General features: G+C 40.3%; 4 protein-coding genes across 15 annotated transcripts in view; 2 read left to right on the top strand and 2 right to left on the bottom strand.

Moving 5' to 3' along the window:
• IPP (intracisternal A particle-promoted polypeptide) overlaps nucleotides 1–1105 on the top strand; it is a 44411-nt gene extending 43306 nt beyond the window's left edge. For all 5 annotated transcript variants that reach the window (XM_063105448.1, XM_063105447.1, XM_063105445.1 and 2 more), the window contains one exon: nucleotides 684–1105. In XM_063105448.1, coding sequence (XP_062961518.1) covers nucleotides 684–908 — 225 coding nt within the window. In that variant the 3' untranslated portion in view covers nucleotides 909–1105. The remainder of the gene's footprint in view (nucleotides 1–683) is intronic.
• TMEM69 (transmembrane protein 69) lies at nucleotides 683–8684 on the bottom strand. Of its 3 annotated transcripts, XR_010024213.1 has the most exons (4): nucleotides 8610–8684; nucleotides 6706–6826; nucleotides 4541–5483; nucleotides 683–808 (listed from the first exon to the last, which is right to left on the bottom strand). XR_010024213.1 is itself a non-coding variant. In XM_063105449.1 (3 exons), exons 2-3 carry the CDS (start codon nucleotides 6745–6747, stop codon nucleotides 4773–4775), a joined length of 753 nt encoding a protein of 250 aa, XP_062961519.1. In that variant the 5' UTR covers nucleotides 6748–6826; nucleotides 8610–8684; the 3' UTR covers nucleotides 3784–4772. The 3 variants fall into 3 exon arrangements, 2 of the variants coding, with proteins under 2 accessions (XP_062961519.1, XP_062961521.1); XM_063105449.1 differs by lacking the exon at nucleotides 683–808 and having other exon boundaries at nucleotides 3784–5483; XM_063105451.1 differs by lacking the exon at nucleotides 683–808 and having other exon boundaries at nucleotides 3784–5483; nucleotides 6706–6846; nucleotides 8610–8681.
• An 84-nt stretch (nucleotides 8685–8768) lies between these two features.
• The window catches only part of GPBP1L1 (GC-rich promoter binding protein 1 like 1), a 54770-nt gene continuing 48583 nt past the window's right edge, over nucleotides 8769–14955 (top strand). For 2 of the 6 annotated variants that reach the window (XM_063106490.1, XM_063106491.1), the window contains exon 1: nucleotides 9757–9932. The gene's annotated coding sequence lies outside the window, so the exon portion shown is untranslated. Of the gene's footprint in view, nucleotides 8982–9756; nucleotides 9933–10294; nucleotides 10521–12132; nucleotides 12199–14955 lie in introns of those variants that run through there. The other 4 variants (XM_063106496.1, XM_063106495.1, XM_063106492.1 and 1 more) reach the window with 3 other exon arrangements.
• Nucleotides 12533–13191, bottom strand: LOC134384121 (NADH dehydrogenase [ubiquinone] 1 alpha subcomplex assembly factor 4-like). The gene has a single exon (XM_063105742.1). The coding sequence runs from the start codon at nucleotides 13189–13191 to the stop codon at nucleotides 12577–12579; it is 615 nt and encodes a 204-aa protein (XP_062961812.1). The 3' UTR covers nucleotides 12533–12576.

Genomic DNA, 14955 nt, shown 5'->3' with positions numbered 1-14955 from the left:
CCAGCCCGTGGTTCACTTGGGAGAGTGTGGTGCTGATAACACCAAGGCCACAGGTTCGGATCCCTATTATAGGGATGGCCTTTTGGCTCACTTGGGAGAGCGTGGTGCTGACAACACCAAGTTAAGGGTTAAGATCCCCTTACCGGTCATCTTTTAAAAAAAAAAAAAAAAAAGCTCTTTGGTATGCAAGCATCTTCCTCCTTGGAGCCTTGTGTTTCTTTTGTTTTGCTTTGTTTCATTTTGTATTTCATGGATGTAGTTTCTCAGAATGTTGTATTTCATGGACCTAGTTTCTGAGAATGTTGGCCTATACGTCTGTATGGCCTATACAGACAGTCTCCAACTTAATGATAGTTTGACTTATGATTTTTTGACTTTATAATGGGTTTATCGGGACGTAACCCCATTGTAAGTTGAGAGGCATCTGTATATGATTTCTAGATCATCTCCTGATCATAATTTATAATCAGACATGTTTTTCATTATTTTCCTCTAAATTCACTGCTTTGCCATGCCTTCTCAAAGTTTCATTTAAAAATGTTCTATATACTTATCAGACTGGATTGGATTGCAAGTTTAAAATTTCAACATGTAAAAAAGAAACAGAATATCTGATTTCTCAGCATTTTTCTTTATTGTCATTTTATGACACTGCTAACATATTTATTTTCTCTCTTAACCAGGAAAAGTGGGTTGAAGTTGCCTCAATGAAAGTGCCTAGAGCAGGCATGTGTGTTGTGGCAGTCAATGGTCTTCTGTATGTTTCTGGAGGTCGATCTTCCAGCCATGATTTCCTGGCCCCAGGTACCTTGGACTCAGTTGAAGTTTATAATCCTCATTCAGATACATGGACAGAAATCGGTAACATGATCACCAGTCGTTGTGAAGGGGGTGTTGCTGTACTATGAAATATAAGGTGTAAGAGAGCACAAGGAAATCTCCCAAATCAAATATATATTTGGTGATAGGACCCTCTGATTCTATTGCGTTTCCATGTATTTGGTAGATAAATGACTAAAGAGTGATTTTTCTAAAAGTTTGAGTGAGAAGGGATATGGAATGTATCGTAAATTAATAAAGAGCTCACGCAAATTTGCCAACCTTACCAACAGTAGAAATGCTGTTTATGCTCTAGTATTGTCCAGTTAAGTGTAGAGTACTATTTATAAAAAATTAATTGCCAACTTCTTGGCAAATATCCCCTTTAGCTACTTCTCTAGCAATTGCTTTTTAGTTGTTACATAACCTTTATGTGATGTGGGAATAATATCATGAGACAGTTTAAAGATTTCTGTACATTCATGATTTGATCCAAAGCACAATTTTCCATGGCCATAGTTTAACCTACAGAGAAAAGCTGTTTAGCTTCCTACTTTATTATGATACCAGGAGTTTTCACTAGCCTTAAACTTTTTATTGGCAGCAGCTATATTAGGAGGGGTGTGGGGGACATAGCTAGTTATTTATATAGAGGGTAAGTTTTTGCTTGCTGATAACAGCCTAAGAAAAGGTTTTGCTCACTCTTATTTTTTGTTTTGATTCTGAGAATGCAAGTAAGAAATTAATCAGAGGTTCTTAGTGACAGTCCTTGATTGTAATAAGATATAATGGGTGACAGAGCCCAGCAGTCTGTATTATGCACCTAGAAATTTCTTTCTTATTTTCTAGATAGTAACCAAAATGATCTGTTTGGCTTTAGGAAGAGGTAATTTTATTAGATTACCAAGCTTTGTGAAATTTGCTTGTACTTGGGCAGGCTTAAGTATGAGCTTACTACAAAGCTACTGCCTGGTTTGGAGAAGGCTGAATTGTAGGTATCTGTGAAACTTTTTATAGACAGTGACTCATAAGTGTAAGTTGAAAGGCCCCCCCCACCCTGATCCAAAACTGCTTCTCAAAACATCTCATTTTCCCCGAGAAGTATTCTAAAGAATTGTTCTCTGTTCAGTTCTGAGAGGAAGATTCATTGTGTGTATGATCATTACTTTTATTTCTAATAGTCAGTTGGAGCCATATATTTTAAAGGTATAGCATATATTAAGGTTTAACTAGCTAACTTAAAGATTTAATTTCCCATTTCTTTACGAAGGTCTTTCAGTATATTGTTATAAACATCAGCAGCTTATTTGGACAGAAAACCTTTGGTCAGCATTAAAGACTCATGTAGCACTCATATCCAAAATATTTGGTTTGGCCCACAAGGATACTTTCTTTCATAACTATATGCATGTATTTGGAAAAGCTCATGTAGGACAAAGTTCTGTGTCCTCTTTTCCGGGGTATCCTGAAAGTCTGAAGGATCACAGATGCCTGGTAGAGTTCTATAAGATGTCAAAGAATGAAGTATCAAGATAACTTGTAGACTATTTAAGTTCTCATATACCTTTAATATTTCTAGTTACAGAGATTCTGCATTCTGGTTCAAAACAGATTTGCAAAATACTCCTATAATCTAATTCTCATTATTGCCTAGTACCAACCTAAAATGACATTGTGAAGGGAGGTGTTTTACACTGCTGTGGCTGAAATATAATGTCAAAACAATCAGTGTTTGGGTATAACATCCAGAAGATCCCTGAAAATAGGTAACTGCAAATATTCCTATTATTTCCTAGATAATGACAGATTGTTTTTAAAAGAATATATTAATAAAGTATCTAGATTTTTTTTTTCTTTGTATTACTTACTTAGTTTATTAGCAGCATTCCTGGATTACCACACTGTAGTAGGATTGCACACATTCTTTACTTTGTTTTAACTTTAGGTACTTGCACATTTAGTTCTACATTTAATTCTGCTTTCTGAACAGCTATTAAAGTGATGTTCCTCCAAAATGTTTGACAATTCAATATGCTTCTAAATGTGCTATCCAATATACTTAATCAAATGTACTTAAAAATCACTTTTCTTGAAGAATACATTGTAATTCAAATGCAAAATAGCATTTTTTTTTTAGTGAAATTAGGCAATTAGTCTAAAAAAATATGACTTGCTTCTATTCTAGAGGATAATGCATTTGAGATTAGGGAAAAGTTTTAAGTTTGGATAGCACCTATGCAACTTAGAAGCAAAGAAGTGAGTTCCTTCATCAAAATACTTAATCTGAGCAGAATCTGAGGAAGATCTGAAGAGTATGAGCTTGCTTTCCTTCCATATCAACCTGTAGTGGTAGACTATTTTCTATATTAACAAAAAAAGATCCTATAGTGGTTTCAGCCATGGACTTTAACTGGTAAGCTTCTCAATGATAAGAATTAGGTCTAGCTCTATTATGTCGTATTAATTTGCTAGTACTGCTGTTAACAAAGTGCCACAGAAATTGTTCCACAGTTCTAGGTGCTTGAATTTCAAGAAGTATGAAATCAAGATGTTGGCAGGGTTAGTTCCTTCTGAGTGCTGTGAGGGAAGGATCTGTTCCATGCCTCTCCCCTTGGTGTATAAATGGCCATCTTTGTGTTCACATGGCGTTCTCCCAATATATGTGTCTATCTCCAAATTTTCCCGTTTTATAAGAAGACAGGTCATACTGGATTAGCCTACCCTAATCACCTCATACTAACCTTATAACCTCTGTATCTCCAAATAAGGTCATATTCTGAGGTACTAGGGGTTAGAACTTCAACACACAATTCAACCCATAATAGATGTATAAGAAAGTAGTCATTACTGTAGACTGATAAATCTCTTCACAACAAGAATCACTATAGTGGAAATCATGTATTGAATTTACTTATAGTGATACATATATAGTATACAAACATAACATATTCCAAGTGATGCCATTTCCTCTGATTTATATTCCATTTAAAATGTTCTTCCTTTTTGTGAGATTAGGAATTTCAAGAGACTATGTTTTCAAGTTGAAATACAAGGTATTGCTTTTGCTGTTTTAAAAAAATTTCTCTGTGAGTTAAAGATGTAGACTAGATAGGCCTGCTCATTAGAATATCAAGATAACTCCAGCTTGACATTTCTTTTCTAATTTATATATACTAATGGTTTTATTATTATTATTTTTTAAACTATTTTTGACCAGCTAGTGTTACATGTTTGGTGATAAGGAGATAAGTTGCAACTATACCATACCAAATATCCCGACAAATATTGGAAAATGTGTCTAGCTCTTTTTGAACATTGCTTTCCCTTCTGACACTGCTTCCTACTGACTTTAGAGCTACAGACCCTCTCAGCTTATATAACTAGGTTATACCAGGCAGAATAAAGCTTGGACATGGAATTCCCAGGGACAACTGCTGTGAAAACTCCACACTGGAACCACCTTTTATTTTCAGACAATCATGGATACAAGGTTTTCCTCTTGCAGTAGAAGGGTATGCTCTTTTTAATGATCATAAGGTTCTAACAAAGGGGATTTTTTCATCTTTTTTTGACATTTTTCAAGACAATTAAAACATTGAAATCAAAGAGACTCAATAACTAATATGACATGAAAATAATGTCAGATTTTTTTAAGCTCTTGCTCAAGTAATTAGTATGGAATGATAATTTCTAAAAATGAAAAACAACCTGTGAAGGATACACTTCGGAGAGCATGGTGTTGGTAACACTGTCACAGGTTCAGATCTCCGTACTGGTCAGCCACCAAAAAAAAAAAAAATTTAAGTAAGTAAATAAGTAAAAGAATAAATTGCCATTGGAGGGGGGGGGAAAGAGCCAAACAAACAGGAGAAGTAGAAAAGGGTGATGACAAAATGCAACCTTACAAGGTTTGTAGCCAACATGCTAATATTATCTACAATGTAGTTTTACATTTATTCTACTTGACCAGGCTTGAGTCCTTTCTCTGGATAAATATCTTTAATTACTAAAGTGCTTATAAATGAAAAAAAGGCCACTAATGTGACTACTATCCTCAGGGCTTTGAACCAGTTGGGATAATGTGGCAAGAGGAAAACTTCAATGTGTAATGTTATCCCCAAACCTATTACTACTGTGACTATGGCTTCACTGAGTCTTTCAGAAATAAGAAAGGCAAACCACGAGAACACAACAGGAGCCATACTATTAGCTAAATTAAGGAAGTCTGGTTTGGCTGGACTACTTTCTGGCAGAGCAAAACCCCATCTGACCCCTCCCAAGAAGGATAGGAAACTGGCTCCATAAGCCATCTGAGTAAAGGCTAATACTGGGATATAAGTCTTTGTCATCACCATAACCAGTGGTGGAGCAACAAAGGGGATTAGTCCTGCTAGAGTTACATATAATGCTGGCTTTGGGCTGTCAGGCAGGTAAGTGATGGTGCTTGGTGACCTGGCTGGAAGTACTGCTTGCTTCTGCTTCTTCTTAAAGCTGCATGGGGATGTATGATAGCACTGTGTCTTGCTTGTATACACTGGAAATGACAAGAAAAGCCAAGGCTTTGGAAACAAAGAGCAAATGTTCTGTTCGAGAGAGATCTTGCGAGAAAGTGTATTTATTCTCCTGCTGGCTCCCAGTCCCACTGTGAAAGGGTACTTTAGCATCTACAAAGAAAATAGAACCAGAAGACAAAATTAAAAAAAATATTTATGTATACACCTTACAAGATCTCAATCTGAAACAATAAAAACAAAACAAACAAACAAAAAAATCTACTTTCCGTTAGCACATCAAACTTTACAGAAAGGTTAAACTGACTACAGTGATGTTATTGCTGGTAAGAGTATTAAACAGCTATACGACATGCAAAAGAAACTACTGACTAGAAACCAGTGATATATTTTGACCTACCACTAATCTTATTCCATAAGAAAAATAATCTGAAAGAGAAGCAGGTAAAGACTGAGTCTTTACCTAGCATTTGGCCTTCTAAACTGCCTCTTCTATTTATAACTTGCAAAAGCAGCAGTACTAACTACTGTGAGAATGCTATTTTATATACAGGGAAGAAATCTACCTTCCAATTTAGCTTATAAACACTGCACTTTTCATAGCTCCATGCCTTTGTACATGTCTCTACACAATTCTAGCTCTTACTACTTTTCTATCTAGGGAACTTATCTCTTCTTTCAAAATTCAGCTTGGCACTTTCCTTAACTCCTCTCCAGTCTGATTTAATGCTCCTGTAGTAAGTACCCTATGCACACTTCCATCATAATTATTCTCACAGTGAATTAAAGTTGTGTGTTTACTTGTCTTTGTCTCAGTATACTTGAGAACCAGGATCATATTTTCTTCTTTGCCTTTTAAAAAAATTCCCAGCACCTTTCATTGTTCATGGCCAAAGTAATAACCTTTCCTGCTGATCCTGTGCTTTAGTGAGCAGATGCCAGACTTCAACTAGTAAACAGAACAAAAACTAAAAAAGTGTTGGGTAAAGAAAAAAATGGAAGTTACTTAAGAATCTTGGTGATTCCTGAAACATGCTATGAATGATACCATCTTGGGGCCTTTCCCCTTTTGTCTCCATCTTAATGCTCTTCTCTCAGCTACCTGCATGGTCCATTTCACTCATTTATGATCACCCTGTGTATAAATGCAATCCTACATCTATTGTTGACACATCCTATTCCCCTTCCCTGACTTATAGTTCTCCATAGCACTTACCACTTGACATATTAAATATTTTACTTATTTGTATGTTACCCAACTATTCCCCCTCACCTGAATACATGAAGATAAGGATTTTTGCCTTTTTCACTACTACTGCCCCAGCCAGACCAGTGCTTGGCAAATAGTGCTCAAACATTTTCTGAATAAACTAACCTTTGAAGATGCTTGAGAAAACTTCTGGATGGAGTGAAGCATACTGGGCCCTATTGAAAGTTTTGTTCAGGAAGATATCAGGCAGTTCGGATTAACGTATCTTTACAGCTAAGAGGAGGGGCTGAAATCAGAAGCATGTTGCTGTGTATAAAACAAGATGTCACTTAATTTCCCTCATTTTATACATAAAGTAGTAGTAACTCATGAGAATTTCTTCCATATAACACAATTTTCTTTGAAAAGAATCATTAATGTTTTCAAAGTATCAGTAACACATTAAAGAAATAGATCCTTTCTTCACTGAACTGTTCTTTTAGCTGTGGCTTTTGGTGTTAACGAGAGAATAATGCATAGAGACAGATCTGGATTTTATAAACACCTCCCCCACTTTCTAGCTTTGTGACACTGGGCAAATAGCTTCCTTGAGTACTAGTTATCTGTTTAAAACTGAGGCTTGTCCAGTTAGGTCAGCTGGTTAGAGCGTGGTGCTGATAACACCAAGGTCCAGGGTTTGGTCCCTGTACAGGCCAGCTGCCAAAAAACAAGCAAAAAAAAACCACCTTTAGTTCATAGCTTCTCTATTCCCTCTATGCCCCCTTTCACCCTTTAGTTATCTACATTGGAGCTTAAGATTTTCCAGCTCAACCACCAAGCTGCAGCAAGAAGGGCCCTGGGTTCCCAAGCTGGGGAGGTGGGAGGTGAGGGCTATTGCCACATCCCCCTAACATCTGCACCCAGCCTGGCAATGACCAAGTCACCGATGAAAGTCCCCCGGTCTTCCCTGTGGGAATGTTGGAGATACCACAAACCTCAATCCTGCCCCTCTTCCTCCCTCCTCTTTCCATCACATTTCCTTCCCCTTTCCCCTCTCCCCATTCCTCCCAACTGCTCTGCAACAAAATCATAGAATGTAAGAAAAATATATTAATAAAATAAACCTATGATAAAAAAATTAAAGTTTACAGTTCAAAATGATGACAGTAGCAACCAGTACAATTTAGCTGTGAGCTAGACAATATAACAGTTTTATATACATTAACTCATTTAATGGTCACAATAACCTCATCAACTTGGTGCTGAAATACAGTATAGCCTGTTAAAGTGCAGACCTTGGTGTCAATCTGGTTGGAATCCTGGCTCCACCACTTAGCTGTGTGACTTCGAACAAGTTATTTAACCTTGCAGTTCACTCACCTTTGAAATAAGCATAGCTACTACTTCATAGAGTCGTTGTAAAAATGTAGCAAGTTAATACATGTAAGGAGCTGAGAACTGTCCCAGACACAACGTAAGCACTCAAAAAATATTAGCTACTATTCCCACGTTACACAGGAGGGTTAAGAATTCTGTAGAATGTAAGCAGCCAGTAAGCGGCTGTGTGAGAGTATGAATCCAGGTTTGTGTGACAGTCCCATACGTAAAGAAGCAAGTAGGGAGTTAAGTTAGTCCAGGCCTCGGAGTAGTTTAAATGACACCCCCCTCCCGACCCACAGACCCAAACACCCGCAGGGCGCACACCCTCGCTTTTGCTCAGAATCACTTTCTTCGTGAGGACCTTCCGGACCACCCTATTTAAAACCTCAACCACCTTTGGGAACTCCCTATCCACTGTGGCACGTGCTTTCCAAAGTGAAAAAGTGACAGCCTAAAACCGGGGACCGAGATTGATGCGGGAGTTAAAGACAGAGACCCAATAGTTAATCCGCCCAATTTGAATGTTGAAAACACTCAATATTCCCATTGCAAACTGCAAGAGTCAAACCGAAATTTGATAAAAAGAAGGTGGAGTTTAGGCGCAAGGATCTTCGGGAAACTCTGCCCGTTAGTGGTAGCGTCTTCTATTTACTACCAACCCTTGGTGTCCCCCGTCCCGAATCTGCACCTTCTACGGCTCTGATACTTACTTGCCAGCGTCGCGCGGGGAGATGGAAAAATAAGCCGCAAGAACACCCAGGGACTAGCAGAAAGGCACTTCCGGCAAGTGAAGTTAGACAGCCTCCCCACTTCCTGAGACCTAAAAAAAAAAAAAAAAAAAAAAATGAGTCCGGATGGGGACTTGACCGGCGCTAAATGGTTCCCATGCTCGGCTTTCCATCTTGGGATGATTCTTCTAAAAATCTTAATTCAATTTAGTTTTAGTCAGCTGTTAAACAAGGTACCTGAACACTCCTTGCCTCTCTGTTCCAGGGTTCCCAGCCAGCGGAATCTGGCCGTAGAGTTCGGGAAGGTAGAGTGCGACTACTGGCACAATCTCAGAGTGATGGCGATGAAGCAAGGTAAGATACTTGGGAGTCTAGGCCAGTGTAACTGGCCCAAATGGCTTGCCATCTCCGGAACTAATTTTTTACTTTGCAAAACGATAGAGTTTACAGAATCGACTGGGCACATCTTACTCCGCATTAGGGTCCTTAACTACTAATATTATCTAAGGGGGGAAAACCTTGTTTCTACTTCCATGATCTAGAAACTTCAATAAGGAATACAGAGCTTAAGGGGCAGGATGTTCACTTCCATGAAAAGTGTGCTTATAAGAGCCTTATCGGGGTGATGCGGTAGATCAGGTAATTCCTCCTGTCACCCTTGGCTTTAATTCATTTCTCGGCTGTGTGACCTCGGGCAAGTTCTTCCCTCCTCTGGGCCTCTAGTTCACAGTCTGTCAGAGGAAATGGCAGCGAGCAATTTGAGCGTCTTTCCCTAAGGATAAAGCTGAAGACAAGTAACAGCAGATTTCAGGGGTCCACACCAGCCAGTTCCTCCATTCCTCCAGATTCTAGGTAGCCCAGCTTCCTGGTTGCCAGCCATTACATGGCTTAGCTTTCCGTGCAGAATCGGGCCTCAGGGAAGTCTTCGTTATAGTAACCGCTTTTAGTCGATCTAGGCTTTCACTTTTATTTCCTTGTCTGTCACGGCAGCGCCGCCTTTTTTTGTCATCCGATACCCAAAGAGACTTCGGGTAGGAGAAACGGCTTCTCCGCCCTAGCAAAGGCGCAGGCTCCAGCCATAAACCCGCCCTGCGTTGGGGCGGGGGCATTACGCCTGCCGTCCGGAGGAACTACCTCTCCCAGCAGGAAGCGCGCTGGGCTCCGCCGCGCAGACTTTCGGAGCCGGGCCCTGTGGCCCACTGGGGACTGGTCTCAACGACGCGCACACGTGAAGGAAGGAGCGGAAGGTGGGAAGGAGTCGGGAAACGCTTGCTCCTCCGAAACCAGTTTGCTAGTAATATAGAGGTAGGGGATGAGTGCTTGCCCAGTGGCGGGGTGTGGGAGGGTGAAGAAAGAAGGGGCGGGAAGATAGGGCACATATACACACCCACCCACTCATTCACATGCGCCCAGGCCCTGGTATTGGGCAGGAAGATGAGGGGAGTGCTAAACTCGGCTGGTCTCCGCCTCTCAGGCGGCGCGAGGAAAGGCGGGGACGGCCACGCACCGCCTAGAGCCAGGATGAAGGAAGCTGGGGGCGGGACAGGGAATAACCGCTGTTCTTGCGGCCGAACGTTGGCGGCTTGGGGCGCGGATCGACCCCTGCAGGGTCACCGGACTAAAGTTCGGACGCATGCGCATACGCTCGCGCTCCTGCGCTTCTGCGAGTGGGCGCGTGTGGGACGGGGTTGGATGGGGGAGGGGTAGAGCCGGGCTGGTCGTCGCTCCTCCCCCTCTAGCCGCTCTGCCCCTCCTGAGCCTTGTGGGTCGGGCAGCCATTTTGGGAAGAGCTTTGTTATGGTTGTGAGATAGCCATCTCTGCCGGGTCGAGAAGCTCGGTACGCGTCCTCAGACGCCAGATCTCGTTCTTGACTGTAACACCGTTTCTGTCCGGTGAGTGGGAGTTCCGGACAACGGGGCAATAGAGGATCTCGGAGTCGTCCTGGCGTGGGGCTCCGCCCGGTTCCTGACGGGCCGACTATTAAAACTAGTTTAAGGAAGCTCTCACACAGGTGGTTAGGTGTAAGACCGCCCAGGGAGGGACGAGCGAAGCGCACGGGCCGTGTGGTTCAGATGAGAATCCCCCCACACCCCCGGGCGTGGAGCTTTGCACACGAGCGTCGCCGCGGCTCTGCGAGAGCGCTCCTACTTCAACTTTGGTCTTCGGGTCGGAACGCTCACCTGCGGCTCTCTGGCTCCTCTCCAGGCGTTCCGGCTTGGTGGTGGTTGAGTGGCTTGGTTAACGAGTTTCTTTTTCTTTCCTTCTTAAAATAAGAGCCAAGGACTTTTGTTTTCCTATGAAGGAAAACCTGAGGAGAAAGTGTAAGTCAAGTGTGGGGTATATAAGGGGGCAAGAGGAGCTTTAACTCCTGGTGTCCCGGTTCTCTGTGGTAGCGAGGTGTTTTCGTCTAGATTGTCTATCCATTAACTGCCAACTCCCTCGAGAAGAAAGCTGGTCGATCTTGAAGTGTTTCAACGAGTATTTTTTGTTTGTTTGTTTTCAGTCTACTTTTGTTAATTTCACACCGTGAAGTTCAAAAGAAAGGCTGAATCTAAAATGGCTGTAGTTTAGGGAAGTGCCTTGCACTTCGATAACTTAAATTCGTCAACATGTCTTAAAATTTCAGTTGTTTCCACATTAGCTGAATCTTTTGATCTTTTGGCTTTTTTGCAGTTGTTATCTTTAAGACTCCTTATGCTAGGTGAAGAAGTTTGCTTACTCCGAAAGTTTACATAAGAACGGGTGCAGGTTTTTTGGGGGGGGGGCGGTAGTTGCTTATAGTTCCGAAATTTTCCTGTGGTGTCAATTTTATCTGCCAACTTTGGGGTGCCTATTTTTTATCTGCTCTGAGGTTGGCTTGTCATATTGTTGAAATACTTGCTTTTAACTTTGATATTTACTGCTTACCAGGAAAACATGGAGTTAATGATGGTTCATGTTTTAGTTCAGCATAGTAACAAAAGTCACGTTCTTGTGTAAAAATGCTATCCCAAAGTAAAGTGATGGTAGTCTTCAGGAGATTTAAATTTGTAATTTGGTGGGTTGCTGATATTTTCTAAGGTCTTTACATGTATTACTTGAAATCCAGGCACTGTTAAGTTTGGGACCTTTACTAGAGTAGTATGAGACAATTGAACAAATGGAAAGCATACTTTAGATATGGAGTACCTGCTTGTTTCCTTTTAAACAAAAGTCTTTCTTTCTGTTGGCTTAAAACAAACAATAGATCCAGAAGTTTAACTGAGAAACAAAAAGGCATAAATTGGAAACCAAAAACAGTAAATTGCAGTGTATATAAAGGTGCTTGAGTTTCAGGTTGTAAACTGTTCAAAAGATAAAAGTAGTAAAATGCTAATCGTGAATGGGAACCTTCAAATTAAAAGTAAAATAAACTGTCATCTTTCCTAGGGAGTCAGTTTCAATAGACCTTCCTGCATTCTTTTTTTTTTTTTTTTTTCTTTCCTGACCAGTAAGGGGATCGCAACCCTTGGCACAGTGTTGTCTGCACGCGAACGCACCGGCCATCCCTATATAGGATCCGAACCCGTGGCTTTGGCGCCACTCTCCCGGGTGAGCCACGGGGCCGGCCCCTTTCTGCATTCTTTCAAGCACAATAGTTTATTTTTGGTCAGTTCTCCTAGGATTTTTGTTCTGTTCTTATCATAGTGATTTTGCAAGAAAAACTTTTAAAGTTTTTTTTTTTTTTTTTTTTAAGTAAAAATTACAAAAATTAATTGCTTTGTGTTTTGACATTGTCGCCTGCTGGACTTGGGCAAGACCTTGCTCTAGTTCCTTTTTATCTTAGGGTACTCAAAATGGTTTCTACATTTTTTTTTTTTTTTTTTTTTTTTTAGCATTTAATACTTGGTAATTTATATAATTTAATATGCTAAAAATGAGGAAATAAACAGGAGATGGGGATAGGGAATACATATAGAAAAAGCAGCTTCATGATTTTGGTTGTATTGCTTTTCCATCTTCAGAAGAAAACACTATGACTTCAAAGGTAACAAAATATTTGAGAAGAGAATTCACATCTTTCTGGTCTAACTGGTATTCTTCTGCTAGTTTCTCAGCAGTCCATCTTTCTGGATAAAGTTTATGATTACTGAGAAGTGTTAATGCCTCTACAATGGAAATTTTGCCTTTGGGAATGTTCTTAATATTCATCACATCAAAGCAATGGTCTTTTGGCAATCTGAATTCCTTTGGCTCTTGAGGTATTTCAGCATCTTTTACCTGCAAGGTAGACACAGGATCTCTGGAATCAACATACACATCTTTCAATAATGTCAGCAGCTTGTCATCTTTTCTAGCAATTTCTCCCTTAATTTCTAGATGGTGGCTCATCTGCTCTCGCAGGCGGATCTCGGAGGAAGGGTGCCTGGGAGCAGGAGAGGGCTTCATCTTGCTGATTTCCCGTTGCGAGCGGTTCTCTAGGTTGAAATTCTTGATGGCACGAATCACCACAGCCCCCGTCTCCTTACAACATGACCCCCTCCGGTGCACGCCGCACGTGGGCAAACACCGGCACGGGCGACCTCTACATGTTGATATAAACATTTTTTCAGTGGATTCTGGATGCTGCCTTATTAGAGCTCTTGAAATTTGGAGGGGAAATGTTGGACAGCCTTCTTTATATAGAGGGAATTCAACTTACTAGTTTTCTCATCAATAGCTGTTTAAAGTCTTAGCAGAGGAGGGCACATTCAACCATTTTAGAATGATAAGAAATCAGTAATACACTTCTGCTTATAATTCATTTTTTAGTGCTTAAAGATAAAACATAATTCTGAGTCATACTCCAGCAGGTCGCATATCTTTGTTGTATGGTTATAACTTTAATGTGTCAGCGACCGACCAACTGACCGTTGCTCGAACTACCTTATATTTATTAACTTATTTACTCCTGTGAGTAGATGTATTGCTTTATCTCCCATTTTATAGTTGAAGAAAATTAGTGCAGATACTCATCCAGCTATTAGGTAACAGCTTGTATTTGAACCTGTGCAGTCTATTTCTTAGTTGTTTTGCTTAACTAATGTGGCAGCTGCCTTTAAACATGAAGGTAAGACTTTCGGAAAGATGAGAGGCACAAAAAGTTTTAAGGGGTCCCAACCAAAAAAGTAATTAATGGAAAGGCAAACTCTGGTGTGCTATGGTTTTTCAGATAGGTGGGGTGCGGCGGGGGGGGGGGGGAGCGGGCAGGCAGCGAATCTAGGTGGGGAAGAGAGAGAGTGCTACCTCTGCCTTGTAAGTGGCTGTAGTTGCCATTATCTGGAATTTAGTATGTGGTTGTTCTGTTAGAGACCTAACTGCCTAAGGTACTCCTAAATGAGACCTAGTGATTTCTTTCCCACTGAAGTCTGCCCAAAACTGTCTACAATCAAACTTGAAAAATAGTTTAGTAAGAGGCACTGAACTTTTGTCCACAGGTATAGCTTAACTAATGAGACAGATGTAGTCCTAGTGTTGCATAAATTGGATTTTTGTAGGTGATTTTGAATATACTTTGGGAATATTTAAAGGAGCCTATTATTTTTCTTTACTAAATTTTTATTATTATTATTATTATTTTGTGTGTGTGTGTGTGTAACCGGTAAAGGGATTGCAACCATTGGCACGGTGTGGTCTGCACCACGCTCAGCCAGTGAGCGCATAGAATCCGAACCGGAGGCGCACTCTCCCAAGTGAGCCACGGGGCTGGTCCCTTCCTTTACTAAATTAAATAATCAGCCTTTAATTGTTTTATTTTTCAGACAGAACAGCTTAATCATTCATTCTTTTAAGAAACACTGGAGGCTGTACTCTGGTGCCATTTTCAGTGTACTAGGGACTGGGAATATCCAGGTGACCATAAAACTTTCCTGCCACCAAAGAACTTTACAGTTTAATAGATAAGCACAAAAATACAACATAGATGTTTTTCTTGAAGGAGTTGATTTTAACATATTCATTAAGTTCATCTTCCTTTTCTAAGATAAAACTACTTTGCCAACCGGCTACAGAATGACCAGTATGAACAATGTAAGGTTTTTTAGTACTGTTTCCTGAGAAATAGGTATTAGTATAGAATAAGAATTTTTTTTCCCTAGAAAAATCTCATTCATTAAGTTTGGGTATACTTTAAAGTTAGCTTGCTAGCCCTTGTTTCTGCTTATTATAAGTTTATTTTATTTTATACTATTTTTATTGGTGGCTGGCTGGTATGAGGATATGAACCCTGGACCAAGCTTGGTGTTATAAGTTTAAATTTCAGTGTATAAAAAATTCTCTTGCAAATTGTTGCTATCATTGAAGTTTGTAAGTATGTAAAAATGCTGGTTT

The sequence above is a fragment of the Cynocephalus volans genome, chromosome 8, assembly GCF_027409185.1.
Source record: "Cynocephalus volans isolate mCynVol1 chromosome 8, mCynVol1.pri, whole genome shotgun sequence".
Taxonomy (NCBI): domain Eukaryota; kingdom Metazoa; phylum Chordata; class Mammalia; order Dermoptera; family Cynocephalidae; genus Cynocephalus; species Cynocephalus volans.
Note: the sequence above shows the minus strand (reverse complement) of the source record. Positions and strands in the feature narration are given on the sequence as shown.

Coding starts and splice junctions, on each gene's coding strand:
- TMEM69 (XM_063105449.1), bottom strand. CDS start 6,747: ATGCTTCACTCCATCCAGAAGTTTTCTCAAGCATCTTCAAAG. Junction 5,484..6,705: donor TTTCTCAAGCATCTTCAAAG/GTTAGTTTATTC, acceptor TTTTCTTTGTAG/ATGCTAAAGTACCCTTTCAC.
- LOC134384121 (XM_063105742.1), bottom strand. CDS start 13,191: ATGTTTATATCAACATGTAGAGGTCGCCCGTGCCGGTGTTTGCCCACG.